Source organism: Piliocolobus tephrosceles, chromosome 7 (genome assembly GCF_002776525.5).
Source record: "Piliocolobus tephrosceles isolate RC106 chromosome 7, ASM277652v3, whole genome shotgun sequence".
Classification (NCBI taxonomy): Eukaryota; Metazoa; Chordata; class Mammalia; order Primates; family Cercopithecidae; genus Piliocolobus; species Piliocolobus tephrosceles.
The window spans coordinates 100,682,651-100,699,420 of NC_045440.1; the positions used below are offsets into that span (position 1 = coordinate 100,682,651).

General features: G+C 36.0%; 1 protein-coding gene across 1 annotated transcript in view; it reads right to left on the reverse strand.

Moving 5' to 3' along the window:
- LOC111520894 (serine/threonine-protein kinase 3) overlaps positions 1-16,770 on the reverse strand; it is a 334,853-nt gene that overhangs the window by 120,322 nt on the left and 197,761 nt on the right. The window contains exon 8 of the mRNA XM_023183991.1: positions 11,379-11,504. Within this exon, the coding sequence (XP_023039759.1) occupies positions 11,379-11,504 (126 nt within the window). The remainder of the gene's footprint in view (positions 1-11,378; positions 11,505-16,770) is intronic.

Consider the following 16,770-nt stretch of genomic DNA (forward strand, 5'->3'; position numbering starts at 1 on the left):
GCTAGAAAAAATGTTTGGAAGTTAGAAAACAGATAAATAGGTAAGTAGCTAACTCAGCAGACCAAAAATAAAACTTAAGCTTGCAAAGAGAAAAGTCACAAGAAGCATGTGAATTCAGAGTAGTGAACCCTACCATCTTTTACAGCAAGATTTGCTGGTCAACTAGTTCCATTCTTATACACAGAGCTGCCAGAGGTAATTTTAGTGCTTCTCTCAAATATAATTCCAATACATTTGAAGAAAGCCCGTAAAATGAAATGTCAGAGATCAAAACAAACACAAAAGAAACACAGACAAGGCAGGGAACAAAAGAAAACTCAAAATAACAATAAGGAAACAATAACGTAGAAAAGAAAGCTACCTTAGACATTAAATATCTAATATGAAAAAATAGCAAGTTTGGAAGATAAACTTGAGGCCATCTGAGAAGAACAAAAAGAGAAAAAGAGGGAAAAGGAAACAGAAAAGATAACTGAAAGACTAACCTAAGAGGTTCAACAACCAAATAAAAGGAGATCCAGAGAGAGAAAAGAGGAGAGACAGTGAAAATTATCCAGAAACAGCAAACATGAAATCACACAGAACTGAAGGGTGCTTCCAGATTTAAAAAGTCAAAGACATTCCATACGATGAATGGGGAAAAGATGTACACCAAGGCACATTATTAGGAAAGTTTTAAGTAACAGGGACAATGTAAGGATCCAAAAAGCTCCCACAGTCAAACATTCAAAGAATCGGGTATCAGAATGGCATCTATCTTCTCATCAGCACTATTGCTGAGCAAGGAAAAAGAGCAAGGTTTTCAAAATTATAAAAGAAAGTTATTTTCAATCCAAAATTTTACACCCACCCAATCAATCAATCAATCAATTAAGGGTAAATGTACAATAAAGACATGGTCAGATATGCAAGGACTGAAAAAAACTACTGATATCAGGAAGCTACTGGGAGATATGATACATAAAAACAAGGAAGTAAAACAAGAAAGACAGAAGACAACATCTAGGAATAAAGAGATTACAGAAGAAAAAAAGAGGACATTCCACAGGTTGATGTTGAAAGGAAGTCTTAGGATGACAGCTGCTCAACACTCCTAAAGAGCAATTAGTTCAGATTAGTAGAGGACAGAAGACTAGAGAAGGGATGAATCAATAAAAAAAAAAAGGACAGTATTAATAAATTGTGTTTGAACATACACAGAGGAGTTCAGAGCTCCAGCAGAGAGTCTGGGAATATAGCATTGGGGAACAAACTTAGTGATTAGAAAACTATAAAAACCACAACAGTAACAAAAACCGAGACAATTATTGGTTCAGAAAAATCACAAAAAGAAATAACATGTAATCATAATATGAGATAAGTGAACAGTATTTACACAGTTATAACTATATAAGAATTTGTTTTAATTGTGATTACACAGGAAAAATTAGAAATAACAAGTAATCCTTTTACAAGGTTTCAATTTGTCATCAATAATTTTATCTGAACTATTTCTTATTAAATAAAATTTACTTTTTACCATGTAAAGGAATAAGTAAATGTTCTTTACTGGTTTCTCCCCCCCCCCAAAAAAAATATATATGTGTGTTTGTATGTATATTTGTACATACTTTCAAATGTATGTATACAAATATACATATATACACATATATTTGAGGAAAACCAGTAAAGAACAAATATATATTATATATTAATAAAAATAAAAAATATAAAAATATATATTGTAAAAATATAAATATATAATATATAAATATATATATGTTTTTTCTTTTTAGAGAGACAGAGAGAGAAAGAGAGTCTCACTTTGTCACCCAGGCTGGAGTCCAGTGGCATGATCATGGCTTACTGCAGCCTCAACTGCCCAAGCTCAAACCATCCTCCCACCTCAGGCTCCCAAACAGCTGGGACTACAGGCATGCATCACTAAGCCTGGCTAATTTTGTGGGTTTAAAAAAAAAATTTTTTTTTGTAGAGACAGGGTTTCACCATGTTGCCCAGGCTGGTCTTCAACTCCTAGGCTCAGGTAATCAGCCTGTCTTGGCCTTTCAAACTGCTGGGATTACGGGCGCGACTCACTGTGCCTGGCCCAAATATATTTATTTTTAATTTTAAAACTAGGTTTATAAAAATATCTACTAACTCTTCCAAACATATTTGCCAGTTAAAATTTGTTTTAAAATGTTTTTTTAAAAATTGAATCTGTATCGGTTCACACCAGATCAGTAATATTATTTTGGTGGCCACAAGGAAGGGCAAAACCAGTAGGGGCAGCCACCAAAAAAACCCTGAAAACTAAACAAACAGAACAATAACAACAACAACAACAAAACCTGGCCAAAATGTTACAACAGCAGTAGTGATGGTGTAAGTAGTGGCATTAATAAAAACAAAAGCTAAACTTTATTGAGCATACTATGTGCAAAACATTGTTCTAAGTGCATATATATATATAATTATATCCTCATAACAACTCTATTTGCAGATGGTAAAACTGAATCAGAGAGGTTAACTAACCTGCCCAAAGACATAAAGTTATTTGGGAACAGAACTAGAATTCACATTCAGATAGTCTGATCTATTCTTAGATAATGCAACCTCCCTTTTACCAACTAAGTACATTACAGGCTTCTGGACTGATTTAGGCTAATTCCATTGCTGTTCTGTTCTTTACCTAATTCAAAAGGTTCTCAAAAGGTAGATTTTGGGCCAGAAACAGCTCAGGCCTGTAATCCCAGCACTTTGGGAGGCCAAGACAGGTGGATCACTTGAGGTCAGGAGTTCAAGACCAGCCTGGCCAACATGGCAAAACCTTGTCTCTACTAAAAATACAAAAATTAGTTGGGCATGGTGGCACGTGCCTGTAACCCTAGCTACCTGGGAGGCTGAGGCAGAAGAATCGCTTGAACTCAGGAGGCAGAGGTTGCAGTGAGCCGAGATCACACCACTGCACTCCAGCCTGGGCAACAGAATGAGACTCTATCTCAAAAAAAAAAAAAGAAGGCAGACTTTTGAAGCTCCCTATCGAATAGGGGTAAGGAGAAAGAGGGGAAGGGGAGGGGGAGTTTCTGTCTAAGAAATGCTCACCTGAAACTGTATCACCACCTGAGGGGAATGGGTTATTCAAAGCACCCTGGGATTTCTCCCCATACCCATGTTGAGAATCAACTGCTTTAGTGAAGCACGTTTAAAGGGAATATGCCATTATTCAGAGATTAAGGACCACAACCTGAACAGCTCTGAGTTCAGACCATAAGAGGTCACCAGAAAGTCCTCATTTCTTTTCCAAGGATAGAAGCTCTAAGACACAGTCTAAGACGAATTTGACTTCTTGTCTTTGAGTCATTAATAAGTTAATATGAAGTCAAATAACACCTTTCTTTAGATAAAAGTAAACGACCTGATAAATGCATAAAAGTGAAAAGATTTCATTCAAGCTTAACATCAAAAAGTATCCCATTTTTTGCTCAACATTTCACTTAAAATTCTTCTACACCCATTTAATTCCTTGTATTTTACTTAACACTGTAATCCCTAAGAAATGTCTGAGCTCCAGTGACAAAGTAATTCTTCTAAACTCCTTATCAATCTTTTAAAGTACTTTAAAAATAGCATGTCAATGCTGTGTTCTATGCCTTATCTTATAAATTCAATTAACATCATTCTGCTTTGAAAATCATCATCCAATGTACCACATGTAGAACATTTGCTTTGCTGTTTTACTTAAAAACAAGTACTCTTTTACTGTATAAATATTTAAAAACTCATTCAAGTACCTGTATAATATTTCAATAAGCCATACCAGCAAACTTACAAATTAGTATTTTAAAAATCATCAACTAAGTTCAAGAAATACATAAGAATGAATAGTGCTTGTTGTGTAAATACCAAATTACCAAATTGCATGCTTACATTTTGAATACTAGAGATAAACAAGTATTAACTGAACAAATTCTGTATGCCTGCTTTTTATATACACAACTTAAACTTTGTGTTCATTTAGTCAAAAATGAATGTAAATTTTATAAAAAATATTTTATTTTTACGAAAAAAGAGTATCACTTCAATGAAATAAATTGGCTTACTGAACATCAAGAGATGTGTAGTCTATGATAAATTAGCTGTTTTATTTAAAACTGTATATGTAATCCAATTTAAGCCAACTCACAAAAGAATCCCAAAGGAATAAATGATATAAACTATGTAAGATTCTGAGCCTTCAATGTGGATAAACTTTCCTGAGAAATTATATCTACTAATTTTAAAAGTTGCTAAAACTAAATGGCAATGCAGGATATACATTTACTGTAGAAAGACTTCAGATTCATTCTGCCTATCTCGTTCTTTTAAGTGCTTGTGAGAATGTATGTGTGTACGTATGTATGTTTTCCATGCAGGGCAACATCTAATAAAATGACCTCAAAATGGAACGTACTGCCTGAAAAAATAATCTGAAGCAAAGCATGTGAATATTGCTCAATGTGTGACTCTCCAAACTTTTTACTTTTTTCTTATAATTTCAGTAAAAAGACCGTAAGAGTTTTACCCAGAAACACTAAGCTTTGCCCCAGAGAATAAATGTTTATTCAGGAAAAAAAAAATCATAAAAACCTGACATAATTTTTAAGTGCTCACAATATTTTCAGTTCTCCCTCAAAAAGCAAGAACTAATTCCCCTCACCCTGAATATGGATAGGACTTAGTAACATATACCTAAAACGACTTGGTGTCATTGGATTTGAAACTAAGCAGTGGGCAGAAGCTAGAAGCACTTTGAAGACAGTTTTAGTAAGAGCCTGAAGAGTCATGAAAAAACTGTTAGAAGCCTGATAGCCTTTAAGAAAGTTTCAGGAAGGTAAGGGAAATATTAGAAAGCTGGAGAAAAAGAGATTCTTAAGTGGTGGCAGAAAATTTAGAAACATTGTTGTATTAGTTCATTCTCACACTGCTATGAAGGAATACCTGGGTAATTTATAAAGAAAAGAGGTTTAATTGATTCATAGTTCCACATGGCTGGGGAGGCCTCTGGAAACTTAAAACCATGGCAGAAAGCACCTCTTCACAGGGCAGCAGGAGAGAGAACTGCTGAGCAAAGCAGGGAAAGCCCCTTATAAAACCATCAGATCTCCTGAGAACTCATTCATTATCACAAGAACCGGGTGGTTATTCCCTGATTCAGTTACCTCCCACCAGGTCCCTCCCATGATACATGAGGAATATGGGAACTACAATTCAAGAGATGTGGGTAGCAACACAGCCAAACCATACCATTCTGCCCCTGCCCCCTCCCAAATCTCATGTCCTCACATTCCAAAACACAATCATGCCTTTCCAACAGTCCCCTAAAGTCTTAGCTCATTCCAGCATTAACTCAAAAGTACAAGTCCAAAGTCTCATCTGAGACAAGGCAAGTCCTTTACAGCAGCACCCCACTACCATACCAATTTACTGTATTAGTCCATTCTCACGCTGCTATAAATACCTGAGACTGGGTAATTTATAAAGAAAGGAGGCTTAATTGACTCACAGTTCCACATCGCTGAGGAGGCTTCAGGAAACTTACAATCATGGCAGATGTCAGCTCTTCAAAGGGCAGCAGGAGAGAGAAGTGCCAAGCAAAGAGTTTTGGAAAAGCCCCTTATAAAACCATGAGACCTCATGAGAATTCACTCATTATCATGAGAACAGCATGTGAGTAACTGCCCCCATGATTCAATTACCTCCCACCAGGTCTCTACCACGACACATGGGGATTATGGGAACTATAATTAAAGGTGAAATTTGGGTGTAGCCACAGCCAAACCATATCAACTGTTGACTATAGGAACCAGAAAAGTAACAGGAAAAGCAAAAAATGTACCTAATGAACTGGGTGGTCTAGCAAAGCATTTAAGATGTTGCCTGGTTTCTTCCTGTTGCTATAATCAAACACAAAAGGAGAGAGATAAGCTTAAGAAACGACAATTAAACAAAAGAGGGACCAAAGACTTGTCAATTTTGTAAATCTCCAGCCTCTACAGACAGCAAACCATGCTACAGTTACGAGACAGCTTCCAAGCAAACCTCAAATCCAGGCAATAGTAAGGAAATTATGGTAAAAATATCAAGCTGAAAAGGTGACTGTAAAATCCTTTAAGATTTCTGAGAGATCCATGCAGTTCCTCAAATAACAGGGTTTCTAAGAAGCTTAAAGGCATTGTCCCTGCACAAACTCATCAAGAGGCCAAAATTAGGGAAACAATTATCTCAACAAAATTTATGAGTGTAGATTATTCTAACGGGGTAAGCTCCTATAAATCTCATTTATAGGAGACCCACAAAGTGTTTTTGGCAGAAACACTACCAGCATTGACTGCAGAGCACAGAAATGCATGAAATGGAAAGAGGGCTTTGGACTCCAACATTTCTAACCACAGGAAGCAGGCTAAGAAAACTATCTAGCTCAACACACAGGCTACCTTCCATGAAAAAGGAAGAACTCAGTGAGCAGAGCAAAAAACAGAGAACACAGAAAGGAGCCATGAAAAACTATGCTGAGGTAGGAATAGAACTTAGTTTTAATGAAGAAACTTCTAACATTTGCTTGGCTGGATTCCAAAACCGCTATGGAAATTTTCTATGTACTCGTGTGCACTTCCTGTCTTCCGTTTTTTTAAACAGAACTACCCACAGTGATATAATTTTATGCCTGACCCACCATTGTATGTCAGCTACTCAGGGTGGTGGGGGTGGGTTAAGAAACTTACCTCTTTTGTTTATAGGTCTTCAGATTGAGAGGAACTGGACCTAAGGAACATTATCTCTATCTCAATGTAATTTAGAAGATGACATTCTAGATTTTGAGCCGATATTGTAAAGAAATAATACTTAGGGTAGATGGGATAGTGCGTGTATTTTGCATGGGCAGGGAATGTAAATAATGTGCGGCCAGAGGATAGTCTGAGCTAATTTTAAAACATAACCACAAATTCTTTGGCAATTCTCCCCTCAAAAGGTGGAGCCTCATTCCTACTGCCTTGATTGCAGGCCAGACCTAGTGACTTCTTTTTTTTTCAATTGAGGTGAACTTCATATACAAAAAATTAACCATTTTAAAGTATACAAATCAGTGGCACTTAGTACATTCACAATGTGCAACCATCTCCTCTATCTAGTATCACAACATTTTCATCACCTCAAAAGAAAATACTGTACATATTAAGGAGTCGCCCTCCATCCTTCCCTCCTTCCCACCCCCTGCCCACCACAACTGGGTCCTGTCCTGGTCTCTGGTAACCACCAATTTGCCTATAATTCAACTGTAAGTTGTAAGAGTTCTCTATACAGTTTGCTTGTTTTTTTTTGTTTGTTTTTAAAAACAGATAGGGTCGCATTATGTTGCCCAGCTAGTCTTGAATTCCTTGGGCAATCGACCCATCTCAGCCTCCCAAAGTGCTGGTATTACAGGCATGAGCCACTGCACCCAGCTTCTATACATTTTGGATACTAGACCCTTATCAGAAGCATAATTTGTAAATATTTTCTTTCATCCTACAGGCTGTCTTTTCACTTCTTGATAATTTATTCTTTTATGCACAAAAATGTTTAATTTTGATGAAGTTCAGTTTATCTTTTTTCTTTTGTTACTTCTGCTTTAGGATCATTCTCTAAGAATTCACTGACAAATCCAAAGTCATGAAGACTAACCCTATGTTTTCTTCTAAGAGTTTTAAAGTTTTAGCTCTTACATTTAGGTTGCTGATCCAGCCAATCAGATCTTATACTAAAAGGCTGCTGTATTTGATAAGACACAGGGGTCTAACTTCATTCTTTTACATGTGGCTATCCAGCTGTCCCAGTACCATTTGTTGAAGAGACTGTTCTTTTCCCATTAAATGGTCTTAGCAACTCTGTTAAAAATCAGTTGGCCATAGATTTATGGGTTTATTTCCAGACTTTCTATTCCCTTGGTCTACATACCTATCCTTAAGCTAGTACTACACTGATTTGATCACTACAACTTAATATTAAGTTTTGAAAACAGGAAGTGTGAGTCTTCTAATGTGGTTCTTCTTTTTCGATATGTTTTGGCTATTTGGGGCCCCTTTTTATTCCATATGAATTTGAGCACTGACTTTTCCCCTTCTGCAAAAAATAACCTGGAATTTGGAAATGGATCTTTAAAATCTGTGAACTGCTTTGAGAAGTACTGCCATCTTCACAATATGATGTCTTCTAATCTCTGAACACAAGATATCTTTCTATTGATTTAGGTCTTTTATTTTAGCAATGTTTTGTACTTTTCACTGTTCAAGTTTTTCACCTCCTTGGTTAAATTTATTCCTTAGGTATTTCATTCTTTTGGATGCTATTATAAATGGCATTGTTTACTTAAATTCCTTTCTACATTTTTCATTGCTGGTGCCTAGAAATACAACCGAGTTTTGTGGTTGATGCTGTACCCTGAAACTTTGCCAAATTTGTTTACTAGCTCTAGCAGATTTAGATGGTTGATAGATACCAACCAGGAAGCTGCTCTAGCTCATGGGGAGCTGAACAAAGGTATCTGCACCAGTCCCTCAGGGAACCACCAGACAGGTCAAAATGAAAACTACAGTTTTTTTTTTCAGAACAAGGTTCTCATTGTCCCCCTCCTGGCACCAGTGAGCTACACCAGGAATATGGGTTGCTGGCCCCATAGCTGCTGCTGAGCTAGAAAATAAAGGATACTAGGTATATAAGCAAAAATGTCATAATGCTTTCTTATCAAAATCTGGCAGTCTTCCAGATGCTGTAAGTTTTCTATCAGATTACAGAGTTATGCAAAAGTTGATTTGTCAGTTTTTGCCAGCTTAATTAACAGTTGCTTCTGTGGAGATAATCGATTCTTGGAACTCCCTGCTCCACCACTCACTTGCTTTTAAAAACTAGAATGGGCTGGGCGCAGGGGCTCATGCCTGTAATCCCAGCACTTTGGAAGGCTGAGGTGGGTGCATCACCCAAAGTCAGGAGTTCAAGACCAGCCTGACCAATATGATGAAACCTGGTCTCTACTAAAAATACAAAAATTAGCCGGGTGTAGTGGCATGAATCTATAGTCCCAGCTACTCAGGAAGCTGAGGCAGGAGAACTGCTTGAACCTGGGAGGTGGAGGTTGCAGTGAGCCAAGCTCATGCCACTGCAATCCAGCCTGGGCAACAGAGCAAGACTCCGTCTCAAAAAAATAAATAAAAATAAAATAAAATAAAATAAAAAGAATGTGGCAGAAGTGACAGTATTTAACTCCTGAGACTACAACATAAAAGACCGAAGTCCTCTTTGTTCTCTCTCTCGGACCACTCACTCTGAGAGACCCTGAATGAGTCATCCTGGAAGTGAATCCTCCAGCCCTTGTCAAGCCTTCAGATGACTGCAGCTCTGACGAACACTTAGACTGCAATCTCATAAGAAACCCTGAGAATGAATCACCTAACTAAGACCCTCTTGAAACAGCAATCTACAAATACCATGATAATAAACGTGTGTTGTTTTAAGGTGCTATGTTTTGGGGGTACAAGATATTTAAAGCTGAGACTCAAAAGAAAAGAATCTAGCCACTCCAAGAGTTCTAAGGAAAAAGAGTGTTTCAAGCACAGAGTATAGCACATGCAAAGGCCCTGAGTAAGGAAAGATCTTAAGCATGTTAAAAAAAATAATAAAAATCTGAAAGACTAGTGTGACTTAAGCTCAGCGAAGGAAAGAGAAATGGTGAAGAAAGAGATCACCAAAGGGGCAGAAAGAAACCAAAATGACTGTAACAAAGTATTAAAAAGTAGTAAAAACTGATAATATATGATAAAGTGCCTTTGAACCCACAAGAAACAACTACAAAAATTTAAGATTTAAAAACATTAACTGGAGAGAAATCTGAAACTAAATGTATCTATCATCACACAGGAATCCACGTAGGAAACAGGAAACCCTGAGAGCAAGAACCAAGGGTATTTACATCTCCCATATCACCTACTTACCTTTGTAGAATTAATGCACAATGACAAACCTGAAAAAAATACCTTTTGAAGACACTATTTAAAATTCTAAGTAGTGAATTCATTGGTAAAAGCTTTTAAGTCTAGAATACAGGCTTCAAGTATCTCCTCACTAGGTATTCCATGACAATGGCCAAATAAATAACTCATGTAGCTGCATATCTAAAGAACACGATTATAAATCAGCTCTATGAAGATGCACATTTCTCCTTGTCCTGGGCTACCATGTGATAAAAGGTTTAATAATTGGTAAAAAGAGTAAAAGAATTTCAAAAGAATTCCCAACTGGATAACCAGTCTCTGAAATTAAAACTGAATTTAATTTAGCAAAATAATTCTATTTGTATACAGAAACTGTGAGATTTTTTTAAATGAACTTTTATGGGAGAACATACTGTTATAAAATACATTTTCAATCAGTAAAAAATAAAATAATACATGTGTTTTCAGATTTTATGACTATTTGAATACCAAGGGTTATTCTCCTCTATATCTTTACCCAGAAAAAAAAATATTTAACTTGAAACACAGAGGCAAAAAATAATTAGTAAGGGATAGAAGCATCAGACACTAAAAGCCAGGTGCAGTTGGCTCACACCTGTAATCCCAGCACTTTGGGAAGTCCAAGTGGGTAGATTACTTGAGGTCAGGAGTTTGAGAACAGCCTGGCCAAAAGGGTGAAACCCCATCTCTATTAAAAATACAAAAATTAGCCAGGCATGGTAGTGTGCGCCTGTAGTCCCAGATACTCATGAGGCTGAGGCAGGAGAATCACTTGAACCCGGGAGGTGGAGGTTGCAGTGAGTCAAGATTGCGCCACTGTACTCCAGCCCAGGTAACACAGTGAGACACTGTTTCAAAAAAAAAAGTATTAGACACTACAAAATGTGGTAAATAAGTACAATTATTTTATTTCGTTATTTAAATGTAGTAACATCAGCATAAACTAAAAGGAACTAATGGCTAGTTTAATATGCCAGGCCCTTTTATGTCCCACCTGCAACTCCTATTCTGCTATGTACGCTTTATCTACAGCATAGCTGGCGACCAGTTAAAAGAAAATTCCAGAAGATATGACACAAAATTGTCCAAATTCAAGACAATATTTATTTAACAAACCCAGAGTTAGTATCAACTAGATACTAGGTACTGTGCAAGTTCATCCTATCAACATTACATTCCAGTAATCACTAATTCTTAAGACATCAGAAAAAGATAGCAAATGTATAATGCAAACCAAATATATTTTGAGATTCAAAGAAAAAACATATCTTACTTGTATAATAAAACAGTAAGTGCTTTTATTTAAAGAAACAGAATTATAGAAAAGTAACTCAGCAGAAAAAAATCAACTTTTTGAAGATAATTACAAACCGAATTTTCTTCTTCCTCTTCCAATTCTCGTTGCTGTTCCTCATGTCTTTTAGCTTTGATCTCCATAGCTTCTGTGATCAGGTCTCTTAATATTGATACAGGTTTTGCATTCTTGATAAAAGGATGCTAAAAAAGTAGAATTCAATGGTATAAATTCAAAAGATTTTTCTGAATTATAGCTAACAAATGTGAAAACAACATGTAAATGTTAACCAGGATCACAGGCTTCAACAATTGTTTTTTCATCTAGAATTAAATGTATAGGTTAAGAAAATAGAATATGGCCACTGCCTAGAAATAAAGAATTTGCTTTGGGGCTTGTTTGCAAAAAGAAAAAAAAAAACTTAAAGCACACATACAAAAATGCAACCCTGTAAATAAAACTACATTATCCTTAAAGATCTAATTGTCCAAAGGAAGTGTACATTAGGAGTAAAAACGATTAAGTTAAAAATATGATTACAGATTATATTACACATAAAAATAAACTTATTTTGGTACTGAGTTACAGAATTTAGTTAATCTTAATAAGTTGACAGCCAAAATCAGGGGCCAAAAGGAAAGCAACTATTTTGTTACTTCTTTAACATACTTTCTGTTTTACTGTATCTTAAGTAATTTAACCTCTTCCAAAGACAAAAATATTTTTTCAGAAAATGAATGCTGCCTAATTTCTTTACCATATATAAAATAACTTGTCACTTTTAAAAAAATATCACCCTGATCTAGCTAAAATAGCTAAGCTCTCTACAATTCTGATAAAGAGAAGGAAAACTATCAGAATAGACCTAGGTTTTAAATTTCTTTTTACTGAGAAGGAGGGACACGAGAGAAAGTAGAGTGAAAGGTTATAATTTGGGATAGATAACCTAAATTTGGGGCAGCAATCAGTTTCAGTAATTTTCATAGTTATATGTCAGTAGATAGTGTTGGGTAAAAGTGACCTGAGTGAGTGCGTGAGTGAGTGAGCGAATGAGTTTTTTTTTTTGTTGTTGAGACGGAGTCTCGCTCTGTCGCCCAGGCTGGAGTGCAGTGACCGATCTTAGCTCACTGCAAGCTCCGCCTCCCTGGTTTACGCCATTCTCCTGCCTCAGCCTCCCGAGCAGCTGGGACTACAGGCGCCCGCCACCTCGCCCGGCTAGTTTTTTGTATTTTTAGTAGAGACGGGGTTTCACCGTATTAGCCAGGATGGTCTCGATCTCCTGACCTTGTGATCCGCCCGTCTCGGCCTCCCAAAGTGCTGGGATTACAGGCTTGAGCCACCGCGCCCAGCCTGCGAGTGAGTTACTTGTTTGTTTGTTTGTTTGAGACGGGCTTGCTCTGTTGCCCAGATGCGAGGACAATGGTGCAATCATGGCTCACTACAGTCTCGATCTCCTGGGCTTAAGTGATCCTGCCACCTCAGTCTCCTTAAGTGCTAGGAATACAGGCATGAGCCACTGCACCCAGCCCTGAGTTATTTTAATAAACACCAATAGAACACAAAAATATATTCAAAGACAAAAAAATTGTGCTGAAGAAGAAATAGATATTTGAAAGAGGCTTTTAAAATGGCAAACACATCATTTGGGACAACCATAAGAAAGAGCTTTTTCAGAGTACAGAAATATTAAAATCAATTGTAAAGAACCAATAAATTATTTTAGAACAGTTATAGATTAATCTTACCAGATAAATTAAGTCCTATTAACATATCTGTGGTAGAGACTCCTGGTCATACACCAAAATAGAGTTGTGGTTGGACCTACAATTGCCCAGCTGGATCCTACATTTCTCAGCTTAACCCATTCAGGTAGTTATATGCGACTAAGTGAATGTAGGGGGAAATACTGTGTTCCACTTCCTAGCCTGGGCTATGGAGGGTTCCTTGTTACTAATGGATAAGGGTGAGAGGTCAGGTTCTCCCAGAGTCCTATACTGGTACTGTGGGGAGTAGTCTCATTTTAGCTGATTGGTGGTGAAAGTCCTGACCCTTCACCAGACTGCCTCTGACCCCACTCCAACAGGGAGGTTGTTGGGTTCTTGTTACTGCCTGGTAGGAGTATAAGTCCAGGCTCCCACATGGTCTTCACTGGCAGTCCTCACATAGGGAGGGGATACTTTCTACACTGCCTTGTGGAGATGAAAGCCTCAGCTTGACACTCAGTCTTCTCTGACACCACCTCAGAAGGACTGGACAACCTCAAAAGGGTGGAAGTCTAGGTTCTCCATTTAGCCTTTGCTGGTGGGGTAGGCCATAGTTCTCTTGGTGGTGTCTGGATAGAGTAGAATGGTTATCGTCTGAAAGTTTTCTGTCTTACTAGGCTGTCCATTTCTCCGTCCTTCTGCTTGAGAGAGCAGGTTTTTAGTTTGTGTCCAATGTTGTTTCTGGGTTGTTGGCTTCTCCACTACTCAGTGTGGGATAAATGAGGTAAAAAGAAACCCCAGGGAACTCACAGCTATGACTTTCCTTGGGTCCCACCATCTCTAGCAAGTCTATTGCCTTCTTTCCACCTTTCAGTCTTTTTATGCTTGTTTTATATACTTATAATGTGCAAGGTTTTAGCTGTACTTTAATAAGGACAGAGAAAAATATGGTTACTCAATCTGTCTAGCAAAAGAAATCCCTTCTTCAACTCACTTTAAGCACTTGTTTTATCTGAAATGTTTTTATATAAATCGTTAATTTTGAACTCTATGAGTTTAGAAATTGATAATTCAGAACATGAACAAAATTTAAGAGGAAGTATTTCAGATTTTAAAAGAATAAACTTTTCAAGCAGTCTTAATTTTTAAAATACATCATCAAGAATGTGATAGGTTGATCTGCAGTAATTTCTGTCTTCTCATTACTTTAGGTGGTTTAAGAATCCTTACCCTCTTTAATTTTTATTTTAGATACATTTAGAAATAGGAAATCTTTATTGCCTTTTAGAATCTGGTACATTCATCTTTTTCTTGTTGAAATACTTTACAAAACCCTTCATATAATCAGCCCCTTGCCTGACATAAATATTATATACATATGTTTTAGTTTCCATTTTTCGCCGTTCATGCATTTTTTTAACGTTATATGTATTCAAATCATCCATTTTTCTTTTGTTTTATTGCACTAGAATGAATATATAAATATTCTCCTATGTTAATCCCTAGTTCTTTTCTATTTCCCTTTTTCGTTTTTGTTTTTTTTTAACATTTAAGACTTTAATCTATCTGGAAATTACTTTGGTGTGTTGTGGTGAAGATCTAAGTTAATCCTCCTAACACCCCCCAAAGGCGGGCAGTTATCTCAGCACCATTTTTACTTTAAGTTGTTTCTCCCTCACTGATTAGAAATGTTATCTTCACGATATGCTAGTTTCCTTTGTATATTATATACCATTTCTGGGCATTCAATTCTGTTTCATTATTCTATCTCATACTGGCGTCATATACTTTTCCAAGCATTTAACAAAAAGATGTAATTTGTTTATTAAACATAAAATTTGATTTTTCTATTAAATCAATCACTATATAATTCAGATAATGTTTATCTTTATTTTTTGTCTATATTGTTTCTCAGTGACTGAAAACGGAGTATCAAAATATCCCAACTTACTTATTTAGATCAACCTCTTATGTCTTTAATTTGTAACATACAATACTGTATTAATATACCAAGTTTATAACTATATCTTCCTTTATATTATGTTTTTTATCAATATTAAGTGACTCCTTCCTCATTTACTGATTTCTGCTGTCAATTTTGCTTTTTTATCATGTTATTCATAGTATCTTTTTATGAGTTTTATTAAAATTTCATTGCCTGTTTTTAACTTTTAACCCAAATTCTTTTAAGTATGCCTCACACAGAAACATGAGTTGGATTTTATATAAGTTTGTAAGTTTAGCTCGTGTAGAAAGCATGGAGTTGCGTTTATCTTATGAACTAAGTGAACCATTTAGTACTTAACTAAATATTATTTAATTTAAAAATTAACCATTTATGTTAGTTTATAATTATATGCTAATGCCATTTTTATAATTGTTTTACATTATGTAAAACATAAATGTTTTACATAATATTCTATCGTAAATGTTTTACATTTGCCATCTTGTTTTTTCTGCATTTTTTTTTACGTTGCTTTGCAGTTTTAATTTTACCTCCTGCTAATCTTAAAATGCCTTTAAAAATATACACATAGTCCCTGACTTACAAAGGTTCAATTTAGGATTTTTCAACTTTACAATGCTGCAAAAGTGATATGCATTCAGTAGAAACCATACTTGGAATTCTGATATCTGATACTTTCCCAGGCTAGTAATATATGGTACAACACTCTCTTCTGATGTTGAGCATGGAGGTATTAATAAGTCCCAGCTCCCAGTGAGCTATGCGATAATGAGGGTAATTAATCAATATTCTATAGTGTACTGTGTTGTCAGCATTTCCTGGATAATGTGTTTTGTGTTTTCACATTCAATTGTATCTACAAAACACTCAACTACACTAATTTATGTGTTCTGGGCAAGTTTTTGGTAGGCTAGGCTAAGCGAGGATAGGTGTATTTTAACATGTTTTTGACTTACAATATTTTAAACCTTCATTGGGGTTATCAGGCCCTAACTCCATTGTAGGTTAAGGAGCACCTGTACTTAAAAAATTGGCAATTTGTCTGATAAAACTTCTCTTCTGACTCAAGAATACTCAAATAATATGTTCTTGCTCTTCAAGTACCCTTTTAACTTTATTAGCCACTTCCTCTTTGTTGATCAAAACCATGTCTGCAGCAGTTATACAGGGAAAGCACAAGTACAAATGAAATTGGACATACTGAGATTTTGAGATTAAGAATGTTAAGCTCTATAGACTAACTGTAGCATGACACTATAGTGAATTCACAATGAACTGCATAAAAGCAGGGTTGTGGTAAACTGGATGAACCAGATAAGTACATTGGCTTTTCTTAAAAATAACTGCAGCTTAGAAGGGTAGTTCATACATTCCCCTGAGAAGATAAAGTATGACGTAGTTTGAAATTTCTATACTTTGTTAAAGAAATGTAATTCTGCTGGTTTCTAGTTTCTGTAGTGTTGGTCTTCTCTCGCTTTTGTTAATATATAATCAGTCACTAAATCCTTCTCATTCTTTCATCAGATTTACTATTTTCTATTTTGGCAACTATTTTTTTAAACTCAGGTCCTTAACAATTCACACCTGTATTATTACAGTGCCTCCTCATTCTATTTATATACTTCGTTGCAATATTATGCTATCAAAGACATTCTTTTCTTACATTCTCCTGTTTACATATGTAAGTAAAGTGGCTCTCAGACAAAATTGAGGCATCTCATCCTAGGCATCAGTATACCCTTCTTACTTTACTGTTGTCTGTATCTAAACTTTGACACTATTTCTCTAACTGGCGTTTCT